A 24,733-nucleotide genomic window follows, 5' to 3' on the forward strand; every position below is an offset into this window, starting at 1 on the left:
TAACATATGCCTACCCATACCATAACCCCACCACCTACATGGAGGTGAAGATTCAGGGCTAGAGTGGTTACACGTGATCTGAAGTTGTAATGGATGCCAAATGCCAAATTCTCTGAAACACCTTTGGAGATAGTTTATGGTAGAGAAATATAGTCAGTATGCCTATTGCACGCCCCCTAAGCAGTTGCAACATCTGTGGCATTGTCCTGACTGATAAAACTGCACATTTTGGAGTGAAAAGATTATTTTGAATACAATATTTGAGAGAAATGTTTTGGCATGTTTTGGCAAACACCTCTAGCATTATTAAAATGCTGTTTTTCATATACTGTGCGCTTTAAAATATTCAATTTGAGTGGTTAGTTGTATCATCACAGGAAATATGTACTGCAAAAAATATTATCATTAGGCTATAAAGCGTATGTGGAACTATCAATGTGCCGCAAGTGACGTATCATAAATATGTCCGTATTTTAAAATATTAACATATTTTGTCGAAGTCTCGCGTGATTTGGGGCGCGTGAGCTCTGCGCAATGAGACTTGTAGTGAGTCCGCCATTGCTGAAGCAAGTACTAGTGAATTTGGCTGTCAACAATAAACTTACTGCGCCGGGACGCGGAGCTGCGAGGTCGAGTGAAAGCTAGTCGACTGCTCCAGTCACCAGTAGTCACCCCGTCCCTCCCTGGAGAACTTTTTAATGTGAATACAGAGCCCACGGACGAGGCTATCATGTCCAATCTCAGCAGAGGCGGCACCAAGAAAGACACCAAAATGAGGATACGGGCCTTTCCTGTAAGTACGCCGGAGACGATGCTCTGGTTGCCCGCCAGGCGGTGACTCGATCACCGTGGTCTTGGCTGCTGGCTAAAGGCTAAGAAGCTAACCAGCTGAGCCGTCGATGACTGAACAAACAGTGGCGCCTTGAAATGTCGCGATGCATCCACTTATTGTAGTTTGTGTTGGCAACATGTATGTATTATTACAAATGCGCTAGGAAGTTGTAGCAATCGCTATAACGTTTTCTATGTTAATGGATTCCAAAGCTGTCTAACGTTAGCTTGCTGGTCAGGTGGGTCGTTGACGCTAATGTTAGCCTGTGACACTTGTTGTTTTGGCTGCTTTTGGCTTTGTCATTTAAACGTGTAACGTTAATACAAATTATTGTAACGCTCACTATTACTGATTATTGTACACTTTAATGCCACCGGCGTAAAGAACAGACGTTACTTAGAACTTCATCGATGCTAACAATTCAGCCTGCTAGCGTAGTTTTGGCATTTCAAATGCAGTAATGGATATTAGAACGTGACTCTTTTGGATTCGATATTTCAGAATTGCAATGGTGATGTAGGAATTCTAGGAATCCTCTCCGTCCACCTGACACTCTCTTTGTCTGCAAGTCATTGGAAGACCTCAAATTCAACTGACCTCATTTTGCATAAAAGAGAAATTCCGTCGTGTAACGGACAGACTGCGCTAGTATATCAAATGTCCAAATGTCTCTCTGGTAGTCTGCTAATGATAGCTTGAACCGTGTGACTGTGGCCTCACACTACCTAACCGGTGTTACCAGAGGACCTCAACTTGATAAGGGTGAACCTGTTGATAAGGCCCAGTCATCAAACAAACCAAACCAGCACCCTGTGTTTGAGCTTGTCTGCTGGAGTTGGCAATGTTGTTCTTCCCAAAACATATCGCATACGACCGGAGAACCGTTGAAAATGCTTGAAAACTGCGAATGTGTGAAGCTGTAGATCAGGGGTGTCAAACTCGTGCCATGGAGGGCCGAGACACTGCAGGTTTTCTTTCCAGCCAGTCACTAAAGCAGGTGACTTTAATGATCAACACCTTCAGTTTGAGGGAAGAAGCTCATCAATTAAATCACCTGCTGAAGAAACTGGTTGGAGAGGAAACCTGCAGCGTCTCGGCCGTCCAGGGCACGAGTTTGACACATGTGTTGTAGATATTCATAATTATTCAGTTGACATCATGATCTGTTTCTGTTAGTTAATCCTACCAATACTCATCTCAATATTACAATTACTCTTGTAATCTTTCCAGATCTACAAATGTTAAATATGTATTTTCTTGGTCTGAAGAAACATAACATTAACCCCTTGCCGTTTTGACGGCCTCCTAGGGTTTTACTCCTCCCTCCTCCTCAAACTTTGTCATACACCATTCCAGGATACAGCTACAACTTCAGGCTCCGTAAACAAATGTTTTCGACTACCGTAAAGCACCGTGTATAAACCGCACCCGTTTGTTAACCGCACCCCCATTTTCAGGCTCATGGCGGGGGAAAAAAAAAAAATTTAGTTCATAAATGCTTGCCAACTCTTTCATCTCAAATCAACATGCGTAAAGGTACTAAGCAATTTAAAAAAGAAGAATAAAGGAGAAATCTGAACTTCGGCATCTAGATCTTTAATATTATGGCTAAGCACAGATTAATAATAATAATAATAAATCAAAATAAAGATTTTTGATGTCTTATCTTTCACTGCCTCGCTTTTTCTCTATTTTATTGCTTTGCTTCAGTGTGAATTTGAATAAACTCCAACGTTGTATTGTATTTTACATTGGAAGCTTAGGTTAGCTTCAGTGTTTATAGAAATCGTTTCACTGTGTGAAAATACAGACAGCCGTCATAAGTTAGTTGCATACACAAGCATTTTCAGCAACTGTACAGCAGAGGGCGGTAAAGTCAAAGCAACTGTCTGACCCACAGACGGCTATTGTAAAATGGACTTCTTGTCAATTTCTGCATCTGGTCACAGACCTGTCATCGTGTATAAACTGCACCTCGATTTTTTTGCTTCTTACCAGTGGGAAAAAAAGTGCGGTTTATACACGGTGCTTTATGGTACTCTCAAACATAAACATGAATGAAATATCCCTTTGAAGCCTCAAGCCTTTGAAGTCCAAGGGCACATTAATGTCCGGCAAATATTGTCCTTTTACATTGGCAGTAGTCCACCAAAAGACACTGACCACTACTGCAGACTTTCACTTTTTCATCAGATGCGCATATTTTCCACATTTTATTGATCGAAAATTCGGTTAGCCTGGTTGCATTAGCTACATACACCTGATATCTCACACGACCTAATAGAAAACTGTTTACCCTGGCTGCTGTGGTACAATAGCCAATGAACGTCTGTGTGTAAAAAAAAAAAAAAAAGCATGAGCCTCTCATGTAAAAATATTATGTGTCGGTCATCAGAATCATCAGACACACAACCTCATCAAGGACAGCACACATCCACAACACTCATTATTCACACTCCTACCATCAGGCAGACGCTACAGGAGTTTGAAGTCCAGGACCACAAGGCTGGCAAACAGCTTTTACCCACAGGCCATCAGGCTTCTCAATGAAGCACTCAGACACGCCACACACACGCAACACACACTCATAGCACTTTATTTATTTATTTATTTATTTGTATTATTTACTTGCATTAATGTCTCTTCTGTTGTTGTTGCTTAATTTCTTGGTATTTATGTATATGTGTTTATGTTTCTTATGTTCTTATTCTTTCTTGTGTTTTTCTTCCTTTTCCTTGGGAGAATGAACAGAATAAGATTTTCATTGCATGGTATAACTGCTGTTTTACCATGCACATGACAATAAAACTCTCTTGAATCTCTTGAATCTTGAATTTTTGACTCCCTAATATCAGAATAGGCATCAGCCTCAAAAAGCCATATTGGTCGGGCCCTAGTTTTTAAAGGAAAACTGCACTTTTTTTTTTTATTTTGCCCGTCATCCACAATCCTTATGTGAAACATGACCACACATCTTTCTCTTTTCTGCGCGTTCTAAAGACAGAAAAACAGCTAAAATCAGCTACCATGTGGGAGCTCCTGTATAGAAACCAAGCTACAGCGACATTGTTATTGTAGCAGCTAACACACAGAAAACTATTTTTCTGCCGTTGTGACACAGGTAGTGGCGTGAGGCGCTGTTGAATGAATCGTTACACCTCTAGTTCTTAATTTGTCCAAAAGTAGTTGGCGGCGTCTCTCACAAAGTCTGCCATGATTAGTAGGAGCGAACAGACACATGCTTGACACTCTGCCGTTGTTGACGGAAGTAGCACTATATGTGAAATCAGTGTGCCCAGGAAAGAAGTTCCGGTAATGTTTAAAATTATCAAAATACTGTAAGTATTGCATGTTATCATGAATGTACCTATTAGTGCATGGTCGCAGCATGTATATAAAACGAGAATCCATTGTTGGAGGTTTTTTAGAGGGCTTTATAGTGAAATAGGTGTGTCCCATGACGTGTATTGTTGGCTTCCTCAAGCTAACTGGTTTTCTTCCTTTACAACAGACAGAAAAGGGAAAGACGTGGGCTCATGTTTCACGTAAGGATTGTGGATGATGGGCAAAATTTCCAAAAAGTTTTCCTTTAAACCTTATTTAACAACACAACATGAAGTTATTAATTTACTGGGGTTTGTTTTAGCGCAAAAAAGTCCATTCATGGTACTGTATAGTCATCGTTACTCACATAGAATGGTAGTTCATTGTTGTTGTGTTGTGTGTTTGCGTGTTGTGCTGTTTTTTTTTGGTTGACACTGTCAGTAAAACTGTCATTGTGTTTGACAATCAGTGTTTAACTGTGTTGTCAAGCTAGTCCGTGGTTATGGCTGACGATGCCATCTGCTGGACAGAGTTGTAATGAAAAACCATTCATTCACATCATTATAATCGAAATGTGAGCGCCAAATCTTAAGAAAAATGAATGTATGGGAAATCCTGCATTAAAGCTGTAAACAGAATTTAGACTTTTATATTAGTTTAATTTGTCTCCCTTACTGTACCAACCATGTATCGAACCGTGACTTTCAAACCGAGTTACATACTGAACCGTGATTATGGTGTACCATTACACTCTTGGTATTGATTGGTCGCAAAGGAAATTCTGGAGTTTCCTGGTCAATAGCAAATATTGGGCGATGTGGTCACTGCAGGAAGTGAGATTGGAGATAGTCTCCGCTTTGCAGCTATACATCATCAACTCTTCTGATAAGGGTTTCTACAAGATGTTGGAGTTTGTCCATTCATCCAGAGGAACATTTGTGAGGTCAGAGGTCACTGATGTTGGGGATGAGAAAGGGCCTGTGGGCTCATAGTTTCTGTTCTAGCTCATCCCAAAGGTGTTTGGGGAACTTGAGGTCAGAGTTTTGTTGGGCTGCAGCTGTCGAATAATTTAGTAATCGAGTATTATACTGAAAATTGTTTAGATTAATCGAGTAATTGGAAAAAACATATTTTTGAATTTTAAATACACGAGAAAATAAAACATTTCACTAAATCAGTTGGACCAGTTGGTTTAATATTTTAGATAATGAGCCCTTTTTAATTTCTTAAATTCACATTGTGCATGGGGACAAACTGTATTTTCTTGGGTCTGATGGACGACATGATGGAACTTTTGTAGATGAATTTATCCATCCCAGACTATTTACTGGAAAAAGAGAGAAATAATAACTACTTTACTAAGAAATTACTAAGACTAAATTTGATATTCCATGATGTTGATGGCTGTGCATTTCTAACTCCTAAATGTAGACAGTCTGACTAGAAATAAGACAAATGTTCTTGATAATATATTGAGATTTGCAGTGTTTAAAGTAAAATGAAGACACCTGTAGTGGAACACATTACACTCAACTCACAAGTAATTCCGTGTTCCATTACACAGTATTGTCTGCTAGAATTGAGCAGCTACTAATTAGTTAAAATGTTTCTATTTTCCATCACAGCGCTGTTTTTGCAGATGAAATAAACCCTGTATGAAATCACTTTACCATCATAGTAAACTGCCACACTTTCGACGGTAGCCACAAATAAGAGAAAGTTAAGAGAAAATTAGCCCTCCCCACGGCTAACGTTATGTTAGTAAGGTACATTAACCTTAATCTCACTGATTTGCGCTACGTTAATTTAACTCAAGTCTTGCGCTCCATTCGGGAGGAGATAATTCAGTACATAAGATGTGCTGTTGTGGTATGTAAGTGCCGCGTTACAAGGGATACACGTCACGGTGTTGTACTTGCTGTTTAGCCACATTTTCTGTTGGTTTTTTTACATTTACATTTTTAAAAATTGCAACTTTTTTCTTTGTTTTCCTTTGTTACGTTCGTTGCCTCGTCGCATTCTCTTGCCTCTTCAGTCTTCCCGCGCCATCCGCTTCCTTCTTCATCCTCTGCATGGGTTACGTAAGCGCGTTGGTATTGTAATCGAGGTACTCGCTTTATCTGCGGAATCCGTGCACCCCAAGGGTTTTGTGGATCAAACCCAATCCAAGCATGCCTTTTTGGACCTTGTTTTAGAAGAGAAAGAGCCTTTCCCAAATTTTTTCCCTCAAACTCCAAATTGTCGGTTGCTTCTCTGAGTCTGTTTTTGTCTGTGTGGATGCACTACGGACATGTACGTGTATGCCAGACATTGGTGCGCGACAGCCATGAAGAGCAGTTATTTTATTCGTGCCAAAAAAAAAATTCGACAGTTTTTATGCAGTTTAATTTGTAATTGTGAACGATGCACATTTTATGTACAATGTTTACTTTTAAACCACAGTTGGTAACATTCAGTATGCTAGCTGGTGGTGGCATTGGTGGTTAAATAAAATGTAATTTGTAGCGAGTTGCCTGCCGTCCCTTTTAATGTCAATGTAAAAGACACTTATAAAAGAGTAACTACCAGGAGTGCGTGATAATTATTGGACCAATAATTATCAGCCCGGTATGAGGAAATATGACGTCGTACAAATAAATCCTATCTTGATAACCGATAATTTAAAAAAAATGAAAAAATGCTCTAATGAGGCAAGAGTACCCTTACTGTGGTGTAGAGTGAGCAAATCAAGCTCTCTTTTTCTTTGACATTCTGCAAACGGCCCGTTTCTAACGTCTGTGTGTGTATGTGATGGAAATAATGGCTCTGGACGCCCAGCTCTTTACCATTGTTGAAGGTCCCGGCTCTCATCGGCTAGTAAACCACTTGGAGCCACAGTTTGCTTTTTTCTGTTTTTGTTAGTAGCAGTGATGTCATAATTAGGGCTGGGCATTGAGTCTTGAGCATCGAGCAATCGAGACTAACATTGCGATTCTCCTGGGATCGTTCAAATGTTTTTGTATTGATTCCCGGTTGTAAACTTCACCTCTCCGACCGGAAAAAATAGCCGCGAACACCAACGAAGAAGAAGCCGGCGAGCACCAATGACAAAGAAGCTGCTAAAAAGTATGGCTTAACATCATGCAAAAGTGCGGTCAACTCAGGGCTGCATTTGCAACAGAATGATATCATGCAAGGCAGGGTGCATGATCAACATGATTAATGTTCACACATTCATGCTGTAGAACTAACACACTACCTCGCCTTTAATTCACTATGTCGGACTTCCTGTAAGTAAACAGAATCAGGCAAGTCAAGCAATAAATGATGTCTGTCTCATGCCAGTGTAACCCAGGGTTTCAGGGTGCTAGCTGATGTGGACCTTTGGTGTAAATAAAGGACAGGAGCTACGGCTAGGCAAGTTTGTCATTTAAATGGCTCACGCCTACTTTGAGGCAGCAAACAAGGTTTACTACTTTTCAATAGTAAACATTTGTACAATTTGCAATTTGTACTGTCTGTCAAATTCTAGCTTTTAATTTTATGTCTGCAATGAGCCACGTTTCACAGAAGTTCCCTGCGCCACAGTTTGGACACCCATACGTGTTTCGCCAGCAAGGCGAGGTGTTGCCAGTTGATGGAGTGTGTCCAAGCTCTGCCTTCCTGACTCTGTTTGGGTTGGGTTGCCTTGTGGGAGGGTTTCATGCAGTTTTTAGACCCGCATTGCACGACTTTACGGAGGTGAAGCTTCAGTCTAGCTTGCCTGCGTGGCGGATACTTCACCTTTGTTGACCGCTTGTATTTAATCACTGGATAAATGCATGATTCAAAAAAACACTTTGTCTTTAACTTTTAAGGTGCACCACTACTTGCTAAATATAGAGAATACGTCGCTAAATTGTCAACACGGATCTCTTCTACGTATGAGGTGTGTTATAACGTTGGCACTCAGCCAGAGCCGAGCCCAAATAGAACTTCTCGGTGATTAAGTACACAGTAACATTACCAGTAGTTGTGAACTGTGGATGACTGGGATATTTATTACAATTTTAAGAGAGTGCTGCTGTCTTAACTTACCTTCCAAACATATCTGCTCTACTGTGCTTCTTCGTCCGTAAACGTTTTTCTCCTCTTCAGCGTGTCTGTGAGCACCGTGGATACTCAGCTTTCACTGCTAATTGGCTGTTACCTGTGACATGGCTCTGCATGTAACCAATCAGAAGGTGCTATCGGTGACAGAGAGGCTCGGTTGCATCAGAGCCAAAATAACCCAGTTTTAAATTCTCTTATCAGCCGTCGGATTAAAAATGGCCGATGCAAATATATGTCAAAATGCCGAAATATCAACGATCGCTAGTTCTTGCCTCCAGGTGTGCACAAACTACAGTTACATCTAAATTTAAAAAATAATAGATATAATTCAGTTATCGGTCTTGAGAAGCAGGGAATTGTCTGTTTCGGCTTGAAAAAAAAAATTGTGCATCCCTGGTAGCTACACATTTTGCATGGTGAATTCAGTACACTGGTACTTGAAAGGTTGAACACAGTAAAGCTTATAAAATTTCCATTTTGATGACAATTTTTATATTTAAATGCGCCTTAAATCTCCTTACTTCTTCTGTGACTGGTGTTGAGCGTTTGAGTTTCATCAGTGCTGTTTGACAAGAAGCACTGAGTGAGGATGAAGACTCCTACATGAGCTACTTCCACTAGCTGCAAACTAGCTGGCTGTCATATACTTGCCACTTGTGAGCAATACGTAGCACGTAGCATTTTGTATATCTATCTTTTATGTTATAGGGATGGGCATTTCACTAAATTAAATTAATGAATATTTCTTTTAATATATATTCTTAATATTTATTAAAAATTATGCTGCTGGAAGATTTGTGTCAAAGCGGCAGTCTGCATAGATGCCGCCCAACTTCACATAGCTGTTTGGAAATTTTTTTTGATAGTGGACCAAATCTATGGTCACCAGCATCAAAGAACGAATTGTGGTCAACCTACTATAATCATTTCTAAATGTAAGCATAATAATAGGCTTTTAAAACATTGTTGTCCTACCAACTTTGCAGATGACAATGGATGAGAAGTATGTGAACAATATATGGGACCTCCTGAAGAATGCCATCCAGGAGATTCAGAGGAAGAACAATAGTGGGCTGAGCTTTGAGGAACTCTACAGGAACGCCTACACCATGGTGCTCCACAAACATGGAGAGAAGCTTTACACTGGACTGCGGGAGGTTGTCACCGAACATCTTATCAACAAAGTAAGAAGAACACACACTGTGTAATTACCAAGGGTTATAGCTAAAGTTACTAAGGAATTGTCAACTTTTGTGTTACACTTGTGTAGAACTGTTATGTGAAGATGTTTGTTGTCAAGAAGCACACCGAAGAACAAATCAGAAATATAATTGGTCATACACTGGTAGTCATTACACTTCGGTGCAATCAGCATATGCGTGCGTGCGCACAAATATTGTCCCAGAGACTCTAGACCAGGGGTCTCAAACACAATTTACCTGGGAGCCGGGCCGCTGGAGGTAGAGTCTGAGTGAGGCTGGGCCGCATCAAGTATTGGGAGTAGGGCTGGGAATCTCAGGGTACCTCACGATACGACACGCGATACATGGCTCACAATAACAATAATATCTTGATACAGTAATAGAGTGAATCAAATAAATTAATAAATAATTTCACAGTTTATATTTTGCTGCATTCAGCTGGGAAAGGCTCCAATTTATCCGTGACCCTAATGAAGACAAGCGGTATAGAAAATGGGTGGAATTTTTTTTACCACATTTTTTAAGTGACTCACTCACTCTTAGTTCAGTGTAGGCTTATGTGTGCATCCCACAAGTAACATTGGCTTGTCGCAGGTCATATTACAGTAATCTTTGAAGACAAGTCGTGGGCTGCAAAATGTGACTCGGCGGGCCGCAAATGGCCCACAGGCCACGAATTAGAGACCACTGCTCTAGATGGCAAAGCAACTGTTGGTTAAGAGATGTAGGTAAATAAACTAAATATAGACAGTGCTCTGCACCGCCTGAAGGGTGCATATGTGTTAATGTGGTTCCAAAGGATATTGTCGTCTGTACATGGAACTTGGCAAAAATGCAAAGAAACAATCAAGCGGACAACGACAAACAAGTGTCAGACGTTTCTCTTTGTTTCACTTTGTTGCTTATCTCCCAGTCATGTTGACAGTACTATCTGCTCTTTATTGGTATAAAGGAAGATGTTAAGGTGTATACATGTTGTCCATGAAAAGGGCAGGAGTCACATTTAGGGCCATCAGCTAACAACTATGACATTTACCCAAGTCATTTACCCAGACATCCCTCGTTTATCACGTTTAATTGGTTCCGGACCCGACCGCAATAAGTGAATTTCCACAAAGTACGATTCAATATTAATCAGTGGAATATTTTTGGAGCTAACCTGTTTATGACCTGCTAAATGCGTTTTTTAGAATTATTACAGCCCTGTAGACATGAAATAACACCCCATAGTCATCTTTACACTTGTATTACCCAATATAGCAGATATAATAATAGAAAACAAGCCATCTTAGATATAAATAAGATAGACTCACGCATTAGCATTGACAGCATATTTCCTGGTGGCTATTGTCCCATCAACCTAGAGACTAGTGTAGAATACTACTCTACTGCCGCTATTTGTGGTTAAGGGAGAGACTTACGATGCACTTCAGCCGTTTTATTAACAAGCAGAGAACACATAAGCAATTTACACAGGAGCTGCTGTCGGCCACTCTCTACACTGCTAACCTGCTGCTAGCACTCAGCCAACAGTCAACTCTAGCGAGCTGACTTCACACACGTCACTTTCCAGGTCCTGCTCCTTAAAGGCACACACAAGTCTGATACTGTGTTAAACTTCATATTGCGTCTTTTGAATGCCTTATACTGTCTTTTCTGCTTTTTATCCTATTAATGCGGGGAATGTCTCTATAGTGTTCAGCCTGTTTTAAGCTTTCTGCATTCGCGAGGTCCGTGCGGCTCCGTGTTGACAAATGATGTCATTTTCTCACCAAGCCCCCTTGAGCAGCCTTTTCTTGCGGTAAATCCCCGCTCCATGCACCTCCAAATTTTTCTAACTACGCGGACGGAGACATGTGGAAAAAAAAATGACAGACAAGCAGGAGATACTCGCAGCTGAAGTACAGAAATACCGGCAGCCTACCTTGACGAACAGTAGTTTAAGCATAAAGAAACACTGAAATAAGCTGTGTTTTTTTTGTTTTGGTTTTTTTGCCGTGTTCAGCATGCCTTTTGTAAGCACATTATCCTACCGGGTTACAATACAAGTCCCTGTTGTGGGAAGAATGATGAGCTGTGATTGCAGCACTCCTATTCAAAGGATGAGTGGACCACCTTCTCTTCCTTTTCTGTCGCAGCAGCAAATGAATACAACACAATTCCTCTTCAAGAAGTAGACGCGCAAGTGTCGCCATGTTGGAAGTCAAGTAAACAATGGCAAACTTCTCCCGCTCTAGTTCAGTACCGTAGTAGATGCGTGTTTAAGATGCACTGCCCCCTGCAGTTTGGGAGCAGACACCGCACAGAGTATAAAGTCACACACGGTCTTTCGAGCGGATTTCCCCATGGCTCATTTGAGCGGAAAGTATAACCCAGCCTTTATCTTACACTTAATCAAGTAGTCTACATTACACTCCTCATGTTTTTCCGCTTTAACAATATTCGTCGAGTGTAAACGCACCCTAATGACTGTACAGTGTGTCATTACTTTCAATGTTTTGTTAAATTCATGTTTAGATCCACATCCCAGTTTCAGCATGCCTAAGCAGGTAATTACAACTACATGTAACCAGAATAACCTGCCTGGCTGCAAAATATAGTATCATGACATATTTGACCTGTAACAGAACAGAAGTATTCATTTAACAATATGTTTATTATAGTCGTCGTAGTCGTGCACTGTACTGCATCATACTGAGAATTTGTTTTTGATATTTTGTCTAACTAAACAGCTAAATGAGAGGGTCAAAGTTGTGATCAGTGTATCTACTCGTTTCAGCTGTGAAGTAAATGCATTGACAGTCTGATGCACGACTGTTTAAGCAAAATTATATTTTAATGCTAAAATATGATTGTTGTTAGTCATGAATTTCCAAATGTACTATTTTGCATAAAAAACATAAATATTAAAAATAGTATAGCCTGTTTATTATTTATTAAGATGTCATATTTAAGTGGTTATTTTTCCAGGTTGAATGTAGTTGCGTAATTTCTTAGATCTTTGGTTATATGTGAAAAAGGATTAGTTAGTTTCAGTTTATTTGCCAAATTTTAGATTTAGAATTTTTTTTTAATATTCTTTGTCACGTTTTTATGACCGGTGTGCCAATAAATTTTTTTAAGCATGGTGTGTATGTCGTTCCATTTCATTGTCTTGATTTTTCTCCAAAACTCATTTTGCTGCTTTTCTCCTAGTCACGTTAACAGCAGTAACTGCGCCTAATTGGTTCAAAGGAAGATGTTAGGATGTACACACGTTGTCCGCTAAAAGCGCAGGAGTCACATTTAGGGCCATCAGCTAAGAACTATGACAATGGACAATAAAGAGAAAGGGTATTTAAAACTTCTACATGAAGATTAAAAATTGCAGCATATTTAACATGAAAGCAGTTGATCACTGAAAAAAATGCAGGTCAGTGTGCCCTTAGAAAAAGTATGACAGACTGCTGAGTCACACTGCAGTGTCTACTATCACACTGCTGTACTATGTCTGACTAGTGGAAGAAGATTGTGCAAAGTAGCGTCAGTAAAAGGACGTGTCACAAATAGGTAATGAAAGCATTTGGAAATGCAATAGTTGTCAGGTCAGATGCTGTCACTACCACTGCATACATAGTGTGCCATAATACTCCCACTTAAGTGTGTGTGCGCGTGTGTGTTGTTTCCCAAAGGTACGAGAAGATGTCCTCAACTCCCTCAACAATAACTTCCTTCAAACCCTAAACCAGGCTTGGAATGACCATCAGACGGCAATGGTGATGATCCGGGACATCCTCATGTACATGGTGAGATGCTGTTGTTTTTTTATGAGCTTCACTGAGCACCTTAGGACTGTTTCCCACAAAGTTGTAACACTAAAAGCACTCCTCTGTCTCTTTTCTAACTACACAGGACCGGGTTTATGTGCAGCAAAATAATGTGGAGAATGTCTACAATTTGGGTCTCATCATCTTTAGGGATCAGGTTGTCCGCTACGGCTGTATCAGAGACCATCTACGACAAACCCTACTGGACATGATTGCACGTGAAAGGAAGGGGGAGGTGGTGGACAGGTAGTCAATCAAACACAGATAATACATGTTCATGAAGTGTATTGATTGTTTTGTTTCAGTTGTACAGATGGTCAGGTGGTCTTTGTTTTAGGACATTTTGTGTTTTTTACACTTTGTGGTTAAAAACACTCCCATAAATTGTAACACTGTACAAAAGAAAAAGAACTAATTCCATGCGTTTGGCGGAAGAATACATACGCACAATAACACTAAGGTGGTGTAATATGTAGTCTGCTCGCAACACTGAGAGAGGAAAACGTGACATGTCTTCTTTTTAGTTACATTTTAGTAATCTCCATTATGTCTTCCAAGCGTGAGGCAGACTCAAAGAAAAGGAAAGTGAAATTAGGCATCTTAAAATGCTTAATGGAGAAGTTGGAAAAAAAAGTCTACATTGGCTGCATGCCCGGTCCAAGCCGCTCAAATGCGCAATCATCATCAAGGGTAAAGTTGGTTTCTTTAAACATGTGAAAGGATGTTCTACCATGAAATGGACAGTGACCACTAAGCAGAGTAGTGCTCTCATTAGACTTGGTTTTCCCAATAAGCCTGTCTCTGCCTCCCATGCAATGCCCATTCCGGTGTGCAAGCTAACCACAGGGATAATAATCTTTTTATTACTGTATTTTATGTCCTTTGTGTGTTCTGTGTATAGCGTGAGTTAGGCTTTAATTTAGCTATAATTAAGGTTCAAGTTCCGACTTGTACTAAAACTCAACTTACATCACAGTTGTAGGAACAGAACTCAATCGTAGCTGAGAACCACCTGTAATAACAATTTTAATATTTCCCTTGTGAGTGTGCTTAATCATATTTTTGCTGTTAATGTAAATCAGGGGCGCCATCAGAAATGCGTGCCAAATGTTGATGATCCTCGGCCTTGAAGGCAGATCCGTTTATGAAGAGGACTTTGAGGCACCTTTCTTGGAAATGTCTGCAGAATTTTTCCAGGTCTGTCAAGTAGAATTTCTACTCTTAATTGTTGTTTATATAGATCCATTTGAAATAATTTCAGACATACTGCAAAAAGTCACATTATTCTGTAAATACACTCAACAAAAATATAAGCTCAACACTTAACACTTGAGGTACACAGAAGGTACACCTGTGTAATAATCATGTTGTGTAATCAGCACCTTGATATGCTATACCAGTGGGATGGATGCATTATCTCGGCAAGCGAGAAGTGTTCACTAACACAGATTTCGTCAGGTGTCGACAGATTTGTGAACAATACGGGTGTCACGAAATCTCGCAAGACATTTTGTTTGGAGAAAAGCTGTCTCGAGAACAGCGCAGCCAGAAGCTAATCAGACTATGAACTATTGCATCGCTACTACAGTGTGAATGATAATACAGTAATATGGAAGTGGCAGTCTGCGAGGCATTATTGGAACCGCACATGAAGTGCTTTACGCACACCTTGCAATCCGACCTACCTCGGTGTTCGACATCTGTTTTTTTTTTGTTTTCTTTTTTAAATAATATTGCTTAACATCAATTTGTGGGACAGTAAACATTTCAAAACACACCAGCATAGTGAACAATATTTGAGAGAAAAATGGCCTTTTGTGTTTATAAAACAAGTTTTAGATCTTTGAGGTCAGCTCATGGAAAATGACAGCAAAAACAAAAGTGTTGCTTTTACATTTTTGTTGAGTGTACATGCAATTAAGATGAATAGACCAATCGTGCAGATGGATTTCTTTTTTTTTTTTTTTTTTTTTTTTTTTTTTACTATTGTCCCGTCACTTATTAAATATAGAATTGCTTATCATATCGTGGCCTTCATTGGATTGTTTTTAGTGTGTTTAGTAAACCAATAGTGCAAAACATCAAAGTGGCCCTTACATTTCTCAATTTTTAAGTAAAATGTCAAATCGCAAACAGATACAAGATTTTGTAGGGAAAAAAATCTTAATTTCTTGTTTCTTTTAGATGGAGAGCCAGAAGTTCCTAGCAGAAAATAGTGCTAGTGTGTACATAAAGAAGGTGGAAGCCAGGATTAATGAGGAGATTGAGCGGGTGATCCACTGTCTGGATAAATCTACAGAGGAGCCCATTGTCAAGGTAGTGGAGAGGGAGCTCATATCCAAGCACATGAAGACAATTGTAGAGATGGAGAACTCTGGTCTAGTCCACATGCTCAAGAATGGAAAGACCGATGGTAAGTGTGCTTTGACACCTATTGTTTTTGTGGTTCAAATCATGATGGGATTTTAAGCTTGGTACATGTCCCACAGTCACCAAAACCACCTGAGATAATTTACTTATTGGTCAATGACAAGTACAATAATGTAAACACAAAGAAAGTTTTTTTTAGTGAGTGAATTTGCAACATAAGTTGCCTTTACTGATAACTTTGAAAAGATACCTGGATTATCGGCCAGGCTTTAAGTACACCAACAAAAAGCAGAGTGCACTTTCAGCAGATGTCTTGAGCAAATGATCCTTCTTTACACTGTGCTGCTATCAGATGACTAGCTCACCACATACACACCGAACCAATCTGTTAGCGAAATGTTGTTACGGCACCATTCTGTCGTTTACGGTCTACCCCGTTTCATTCATTCATTTGCCAGTTGGATCAGATCACTTTCCCACCACAACTGAACCACTCCAGTATTAGTCTGCAAAACGGACTAAAGGGTGCTGGTGGAACGCTAAGAAGCCACAAAATTGTTGTTGTTTTTTTCTGACACAGATTGTAGACAAAAAAATAATAATTTTAAATAGTAATAGTTTAAATGTAAAGTCAGATGTTCACAAATATATAACTTTATTTACAGTATAAGCAATGCATCCACACTACAAATTGACTTCTAACATATGTGGCCCTATGCATGTCAATCCACAGACCTGGCGTGTATGTACAAACTGTTCAGTCGCGTTCCCAATGGACTGAAGACCATGTGTGAGTGTATGAGCTCTTACCTTCGGGAGCAAGGCAAGGCTCTTGTGTCGGAGGAGGGAGAAGGGAAAAACCCTGTGGACTACATCCAGGTACTCCTACCAGCTATGCTATATGTCACCATCACTCCACACTCGCATCCTTAAATAGTGTCCTCACGCAAGTATGTAAATGTGTGGATTTATACATTTCCAGGTCTGGAAAAGTATGGAAAATAATTTTGTTTCCAATACCGCTGTTCTGTTTTCTAAATGATAAAATTATGAATAACCTACAAAAAAAAAGGATGGATCTGTTTTTCTAAGGCGCTTGCAAGGGCAACTAAGATGTTTGTGTGAGAGCACACAGTGGTCGACGCGTGCGAAAAACATTTGGGAGAATTGACAAGTTGGATGGCCAGCCCTCTGCTCTTATCCGCCTTCAAGCCTTTTCTATGAGCTACACTACCTAGCTATAATCTCCTGGAAATTATATGGCGACATAATGGCATACATATTCAGAATAATGAAAACACACAATTAATTCTGTCATTCATTTACATGATATTAGGTCTGCAAATTAAGCAGGGTTCCCCTAGGATTTTTTGAAGCTGCTGAACAACCAGCAGAACATGAACCGACAACATTGCACAACTGTTAATTTTAATGGCAAAGTTGCTGAAAGCACAAAGTGAGTCTAAAATGTCAAGCCTCCTTTTATTACCTGACCTATTTAGTCCAATAGTACTGTGTGACTAGTACAAAAGAACAACATTTTGTACTATTTGACACAAACCTAAATTTGATGCCTGTTTCAGAATAATAAGAATTCATGGGAAATGAATTGTTCAATAATAGTTTTTAGTTCAAAATAACACTATTAGAAAATAAAAACAATGTAAATATTTTTGTTATGGAAATATGTCCTGTGTAAACAGTATAAATTCAGAGTCCAGGGTTATGATGGCACAGGTGTGTATCCAGTATGCAGCACTATTAAAGCTACTTTGACAAAAAGAAAGGAGAGGTGAGCTATTTGTTTTGTGTGACTGCCAACATCTAAATTGCACTTTATTTACAAAGCACAACTCCACTCAGTTTGTTTGTCATTAAATACAGGCGTCATGTTTTAATAGAACACTTATAAAAATACTAAGAGGTGAAGCAAATATTCTTTGGTGAACTTCTCAACATCAGCTGGCAAGCTACTTCTACGAGCTACCTGTTGGAGACCCATGTGATTGCGTCGCTATCTTATATACCATAAAAAGAAAAGGTCACTCTTTGTAAATATTACAGTTATTATAGTTAATTAAAATGTGCCCTGTCGACTTAAATTGTTTTTTATATATATATATATATTTAGAGTACAGTGAACACAATTATGACTTGTGATGTATCAGACAGGCAGAAGGAACTGGTTCTTGCATTTTGTGGTTATGAAAGAAGAGAGTGTGTTTTGTTCAAGCTTACAACTGCGTGCCAGTGCAGGATCATAACGCTTCTCTAAACCTCTAAACACAGTAACAGCTCTAACATCCCCTTCCCTCTCCTCAGAACAGTCTCAGAACATTATGGTGACTGACTCCAACTGCACTATTTTGTTTAAATGCTTTTGGGGTTTCCATAATTCCTATTGTCATTTTCTCACATGTGTAAGGTCCTTCCCTCACTCTTCTTAATACTAACTGTGACTGTCGCTGTAAATGTACTCATCTATTTCTAGTGCAAACTGCCACTCATCAGCTTTCCATCTCCCTGCCCCCTTCCCACAGGGCTTACTGGACCTGAAGTTGCGTTTTGACCGATTCCTCCAGGAGTCTTTCAACAATGACCGTCTCTTTAAACAAACTATAGCTGGTGACTTTGAGTACTTCCTTAACCTCAACTCGCGCTCGCCTGAGTACCTCTCACTCTTCATTGATGACAAACTAAAGAAAGGAGTAAAAGGGGTGAGTTGACGTATGGATATCATTGCAGCTTTCTATGTACGTATGTATCAATGACTGTTGCATTGCTTTTCACATAATCCTCTTATGTTTCGAAACACCTTTACAGTCAGTTTTTATTCTCTTAGCTGACAGAGCAGGAGGTGGAGTCCATACTGGACAAAGCTATGGTGCTGTTTCGCTTCATGCAGGAAAAGGATGTATTTGAGAGGTACTACAAGCAACATCTGGCCCGCAGGCTGCTCACCAACAAGAGTGTCTCGGATGACTCAGAGAAAAACATGATCTCAAAGCTTAAGGTGTGTGACCAAGCCCTGCAACAATATTTGTTACACTGTCAAAACTGGCCATAAAATTATATCATTTTTTTTCACATGCGTGTTGCCAAGGTAAATTTTAGCTCATAGAATGTGAGTGTGAGTGGTTGTTCATCTATATGTTCCCTGTAATTGACAGCCGGCCAGTCCAGGGTGTATTATTCTCATGCCATAACCTGTGTAACAATTCTTAATGTAATCCTTCTGGTCTTCGTTCCTCAGACTGAGTGTGGCTGTCAGTTCACCTCTAAACTGGAAGGCATGTTCCGGGATATGAGCATCTCAAACACCACTATGGATGAGTTTAGACAACATCTGCAGACAACTGGGGTGAGCAGACATAGCAAGCCACAATTCACTTTGTAATGGGCACACTGTCCATCCATAATCTCTGTACTGCTGCTAGACAGATGACTCACTACTGTTTACTTTCTTACTAATTAACATGAATACGTTGAGCTTTGTCACACAGATACTGTATTGTTTTTTCCATCATCATCATTTTCCCTCTCATCATGTTAGATTTTCTGTTGGCAAAATCTCAGTTTTAATCTGATGTTTTTGTTTCCATGGCATAAATGAAAGATTTTTTTCATTGTTCTACAATTTAGCCTAAAATCTGCAGCTAACAGTTCCACTTTTCATAATGTCTTACTAGTGCAGTGTGGATGCGCAAAATGGAATTGCATCCCCCTGTCACCTGTATAAAAGTGTTCTTTCCTCGCCCCCTCCAAACTTCAGGTGTCTCTTGGAGGTGTTGATCTCACTGTGAGGGTGTTGACAACAGGTTACTGGCCAACACAGTCGGCAACACCCAAGTGCAACATCCCCCCTTCACCACGACATGCATTTGAAGTTTTCAGGAGGTGAGTCAGTTGCACACCATATCTATGCATTCATCCATTTTCTTGCATTTATCCGTGTCCAGGTCGCAGGGGCAGCAGTCTCAGTCAGGGGGGCACCAAGGTGTTCTTAGGCCAGTTGCGAGACATAATTCCTCCAGTATGTCCTAGATCTACCCTGGGGTCTCCTCTCAGCTGGGCTTGCCTGGAAAATCTCACCAGGGAGGTGACTGCATTACTGCAGACATTGCGCCATTTCCCTTGTTGATCTCACGGGCCATCCGAACAAGAGCCTGAGATACTTGAACTCCTCCACTAGGAGCAAGATCTCACTCCCAACCTGAAGTGTGCATTCTACCCTTTTCCGGCTGAGAACCATAGCCTTAGATTTGGAGGTGCTGAGTCTCATCCCAGAAGCTTCACACTAAGCTACAAACCTCCACAGTCAACGCCAAAGGTCACAGAATGATGACATCAGGACCATATCATCTGCAAATAGGAGAGATAGGAGATCCTAAGGTTACCAAAGTGCACCTAGAAAATATGTCCATAACATTAATCAGAATCAGTGACTGAGGGCCTTGGTGGAGGCCAACGTTGACCATAAACAGGCTGGACTCACTGCTGGCAATGCGACCCAGACTGCTGCTCCGGTTGTACAAGGGATTGGCACGTAGTAGCCAGGAACTCTGTACTTCTGGAACACCCCCAACAGGACACCGTGAGGGACACGGTCGAATGTCTTTTCCAAGTTCACAAATGTGGACTGGTTGACCACACTCCCATACACCCTCTAGTACCCTTGAAAAGGTGTAGAGCTGGTCCAGTTTTCCACGACCAGGTCTAAAACCATATTGCACCTCCTGTAGCTGTGGTGCGACTAGTGGTTGTACCCCTCTCTCCAGCACTCTGGAATACATTTTACCAGGGAGGCTGAGGAGTGTGATCCCCCTGTCGTTGGAACACACTCTCCAGTTACCCTTCTTGAAAAAGGAAGACCACAACCAGTGCCAGTCCAGAGCTACAGTTCCCGACTTCCATGCGGGATTAAAGAGATGTGAAGCTACAGATGTTGTGGGCACATGACATCTTTGTTCTTTATCTTAACAATTTTGTGCACCCTGTTGCACTGAACTTGATCTTGCCCATAGTGGCTCACACGATCGTTTTTCATGATGAGTATTGTTCTATATAAATATTCTATTATCTATGCATACAGTGAGATCGATCTTATTTTTAATTGATATCAAACACAAAGGTCAGATTGTTTGAGAATATACCACCGGTGGGAAGTAAAGGAGATTTCATAAAGCCACACAGACTATTCTTAGTCGTTAACCTTCTGCAACCCCATTCTCCATTCTGTAGGTTTTATCTTGGCAAGCACAGTGGCAGACAACTAACACTGCAGCACCACATGGGCTCTGCAGATCTCAACGCCACCTTCTACGGTCCCATTAAAAAGGTATGTGCCATTTTTAACTTACAATGGGCACAGTAATCCATTAATCAGTTATTAATGATTAAGCAGTTATGTAAAAGTGTTCATTTATCACATCACACAATTGAGGCAATTTGAGAGTGTACAACTTGGTTGCAACTAGCAGAGATGCTGTTGATTTAGTCTCAAGGAGTGTTTGCAAAGTGGTTGCAAGACGAGCATGATGTCAGATATGGTATGAGTCACATCCTTGCAGACCTCCTATGGGTAGCATTATTCTGATCAATATCACACAAACATCAAAACAGAAGGTATTGTGGTTGTTACATTGATACCGAAGAGGTCATATATTCAGTCTACACACACACACACACACACACACAAATATTTTGTTGTTGCTGAAGTGATCGGAGTTGTTGTGTGAACAGGAGGATGGGTCAGAGGTTGGAGTCGGGGGAGCTCAAGTAACCGGTTCCAACACTCGGAAGCACATCCTGCAGGTGTCGACCTTCCAGATGACCATCCTCATGCTTTTCAATAACAGAGAGAAGTCTACTTTTGAGGTACTGAATTGCCCTTGCTGGTTTCACAGTCAGGCCAAAGAACAGAAATTGCATTATGAATGACCAACTTCTGCTATACTTGCATATAGACTGCTGACTCTATTGTGTTTGCACCTTGTAGGAGATCCAACAGGAGACAGATATCCCAGAGAGGGAGCTGGTGCGAGCACTGCAGTCTTTGGCCTGTGGGAAGCCCACTCAGAGAGTCCTCACAAAGGAGCCCAAGTCCAAGGAGATTGAGAATGGTCATGTGTTTACAGTTAATGACCAGTTTACCTCCAAACTGCATCGGGTCAAAATCCAGACAGGTACACCAATAACTCTTGTGGAACATTTCTCACTCATGCCATTTGTCTTTTCTTATGAAGTACTGAGACCAAACACAGAGTGGAGGTCATTCGGTGTTATTCATGTGGATTTACTGTGAGAACATCCCTGTATATAGTGTTCCCTCATTTATCGTGGGGGAAAGGTTCCCAAAATAGCCCGCAATAAGTGAAATCTGCTAAGTAGCCAACTTTATTTTTTTGACAATTATTATATATATTTTAAAGCTGTAAAACCCCTCACAATACACGTTATACACTTTTCTCAGACAGGCATTAACATTTTCTCACATTTCTCTTGTGTAAACACTCAAAGTTCAAATTTTGTTTTAATTTTAATGATCAACCTACTAGGTTGGACACAAGAAATTGAGTGACTCTCACGTATTTTTGTCCTCAGATTATGCCTCTTTTTCCTGGCGCCGTTTGGCTGTAGCGTTTTTGTATCTTTTTTAAAACATGTAGCTCCTGTCGTCGTATTTTCCTCCTTGTCATCATCATCCATGAACCGAAGATTCATTGACAGTATTCCATATATTCCTTCAGCATGTCCAGAAGTCCAACTTTTTGTGTGATGGCTGGCTTCCTCCTCTGCCATTTGTGTGCGACCGTAGGTGCCTTTGACTGTGCAGAACGTTTCGTCAATATTGTGGGTGTTGTCAGGGATAAAACTTGCAAGCTTACAGCACTTCAGAGTCACACGACTAGCGATCAAACATTTATGTAAATTTAGCGAGCCGAACGCATTCTGTACCGCACAGGAAGGCACGGAGGAGATTGGTTGACAATGGTATACAGTCCCTTAGCCAGTCAGGACGCAGAACAAAATGCACGTTCATACGCTGTAAAACAAAACAAAAAAAAAAAGTAAAAAAAAATACTTATAAAGTTACTTCCCATTCTCTAAAGATGTTCCAATAATGACGTGATTTCACTTTAGCGTAAGAATTTATACAAAAGCTGAAATGTTGAGTTGTCAACGCATTCAGTTAAGACCCTTGCCTTTGACATTTGTCACTGTGCACCCCCAGTGGCTGCTAAGCAAGGAGAGTCCGACCCAGAGAGGAAGGAGACTCGACAGAAAGTGGATGATGACAGGAAGCACGAGATTGAAGCTGCTATTGTTCGCATCATGAAGTCTAGGAAGAAGATGCAGCACAATGTCTTAGTAGCAGAGGTGAGTTGGCTCCAAGTGACTTCACTGTCGTTTTCAAAATTGCAGCCTGTTGTTTCTTATGGCTTGTTAAAAAAAAACTTTGTCACATTTTGGAAGGAAATACATTGTGTCAGGCAGGAAAAACACAATGACCGTGTATTCATTCATTTTGCGTGTGTGTGTGTGTGTGTGTGTGTGTGTGTGTGTGTGTGTGTGTGTGTGTTTGCTCCACAGGTCACACAGCAGTTGCGAGCACGATTCCTTCCCAGTCCTGTAGTCATCAAGAAACGTATTGAAGGACTCATTGAGAGGGAATATTTGGCACGAACACCGGAGGACCGCAAAGTGTACACCTATGTAGCGTAAAACATGTGAATTCAGAGCACCATAGAGGCGGGAGAAACAGCGAGCCTTGTTTTTGTGGACTGTTATGCGTTTGAAAGAACTTGGAAGTGCTCTCATCGTTGATTCTGGGATACACTGGGAAGTTTAACTTTTCTTCCATAAAAAATGTTAGAAAAAAAAATCATGCAAAAGATGGGGAAGTTTTCTAGCAATATTAGACTTCTTCTGCTAACAGAAATGACCAGAGGGAGGGGGTGGTCTAGTTTTGTACAAAATGATGTTTCTTGTGGCCTTTGGGGAGAATTGGGAGAGACTGACCAAAAGGTTGAAGGAGGAGTGTTGCTGGGTGGTTATTAAGCTGACATGCGGCTACAGAGAGACTAAGAAAACATTAGAATTCACACCCCTGTTTTAATTGTTGATGTCTGTGTTATGTTTGTGTTATGTGGCACAACTATGGCTGTACAGACACTCTTGGCCCTTTCCCCTCTCTGAAGATTTGAAATTGAACAAAGAGGGCAAAGTGTTACCTGGGACAGACTTGGCTTACATCAATCAAATACACTTTGAGTACTTGGGGAACCTTAACGAGTGCTTAATTTATGTTGCAAATCTTTCTGTGTTTCAGGTGCTTAATGCCTGCAATTAATTAATTGCACCTTCTTTACTGTCTTAATGACATTCTCAGATAGAATATTTTGGCCAGGTCTGTGCTAGTGGTCTGAGATTAAAGTAAGGAAACCTCCCACCATGCTTTTAGCAACAAGCTCCATCAGGGGAATAAGACAACCATGAAGCCCCCATTGACGTTTCGGTCCATCATTACATTTTACTCAGGCCTGTATGAGTGACCACAAGATGACAGCCTCTCTCTGAATGGCTCGTTCCCTGTGGTGCAGGTTTCAATGAGGATTTGTTTTGTTCCTACTCAGTTGCATTTTGAATGGGTGGAACCTGACTAGCACCATGTTCTAATGTGTACAAATTGTAAAATAATTATTGTACTCACTGCGAAGGTGGATTGTACAGGGCCTTGTTTTCATCATAATAAATGTAGAATAAAACGGATGTTCTCTTGATGCTCTTCTAACCACCACAAATGTCAGGGTATTTGCCTCTCCAGCCATAAATTAAATGTAATTACAGCCAGCCACACTCAAAACATCTGCATGCAGCTAAAAACACTTTTTCATGGAATGGTGCAGTTTTGTTTTCAAGTGCTCCCATACTTTACAGTTCAGCATACAGCTTCACTTGTTAGATTTATCTGTTTAAATACCACTTACTCTTGAATTCCACTTCATTAACGTGAACATACTCAACAAATATCTTATACAGTACAATATAGTGTATGTAGCTGTTGAACAGTGATGAGCAATAATGCATCCTATTTCATGGTGACACCGATAGTTAAGTAGTTGACC

General features: G+C 40.5%; 1 protein-coding gene across 1 annotated transcript; it reads left to right on the forward strand.

The window, feature by feature from the left end:
- Window positions 1-539: 539 nt before the first annotated feature.
- Window positions 540-24,377, forward strand: cul3b (cullin 3b). Its single transcript, XM_054793758.1, has 16 exons — window positions 540-793; window positions 9,214-9,411; window positions 13,101-13,214; window positions 13,321-13,481; window positions 14,318-14,432; window positions 15,420-15,648; window positions 16,339-16,484; window positions 18,146-18,322; window positions 18,448-18,618; window positions 18,859-18,966; window positions 19,378-19,502; window positions 20,847-20,943; window positions 21,348-21,482; window positions 21,604-21,790; window positions 22,840-22,985; window positions 23,199-24,377. Exons 1-16 carry the CDS (start codon window positions 731-733, stop codon window positions 23,328-23,330), a joined length of 2,304 nt encoding a protein of 767 aa, XP_054649733.1. The 5' UTR covers window positions 540-730; the 3' UTR covers window positions 23,331-24,377.
- Window positions 24,378-24,733: the final 356 nt, after the last annotated feature.

This window comes from Dunckerocampus dactyliophorus, chromosome 12 (assembly GCF_027744805.1).
Source record: "Dunckerocampus dactyliophorus isolate RoL2022-P2 chromosome 12, RoL_Ddac_1.1, whole genome shotgun sequence".
Taxonomy (NCBI): Eukaryota; Metazoa; Chordata; class Actinopteri; order Syngnathiformes; family Syngnathidae; genus Dunckerocampus; species Dunckerocampus dactyliophorus.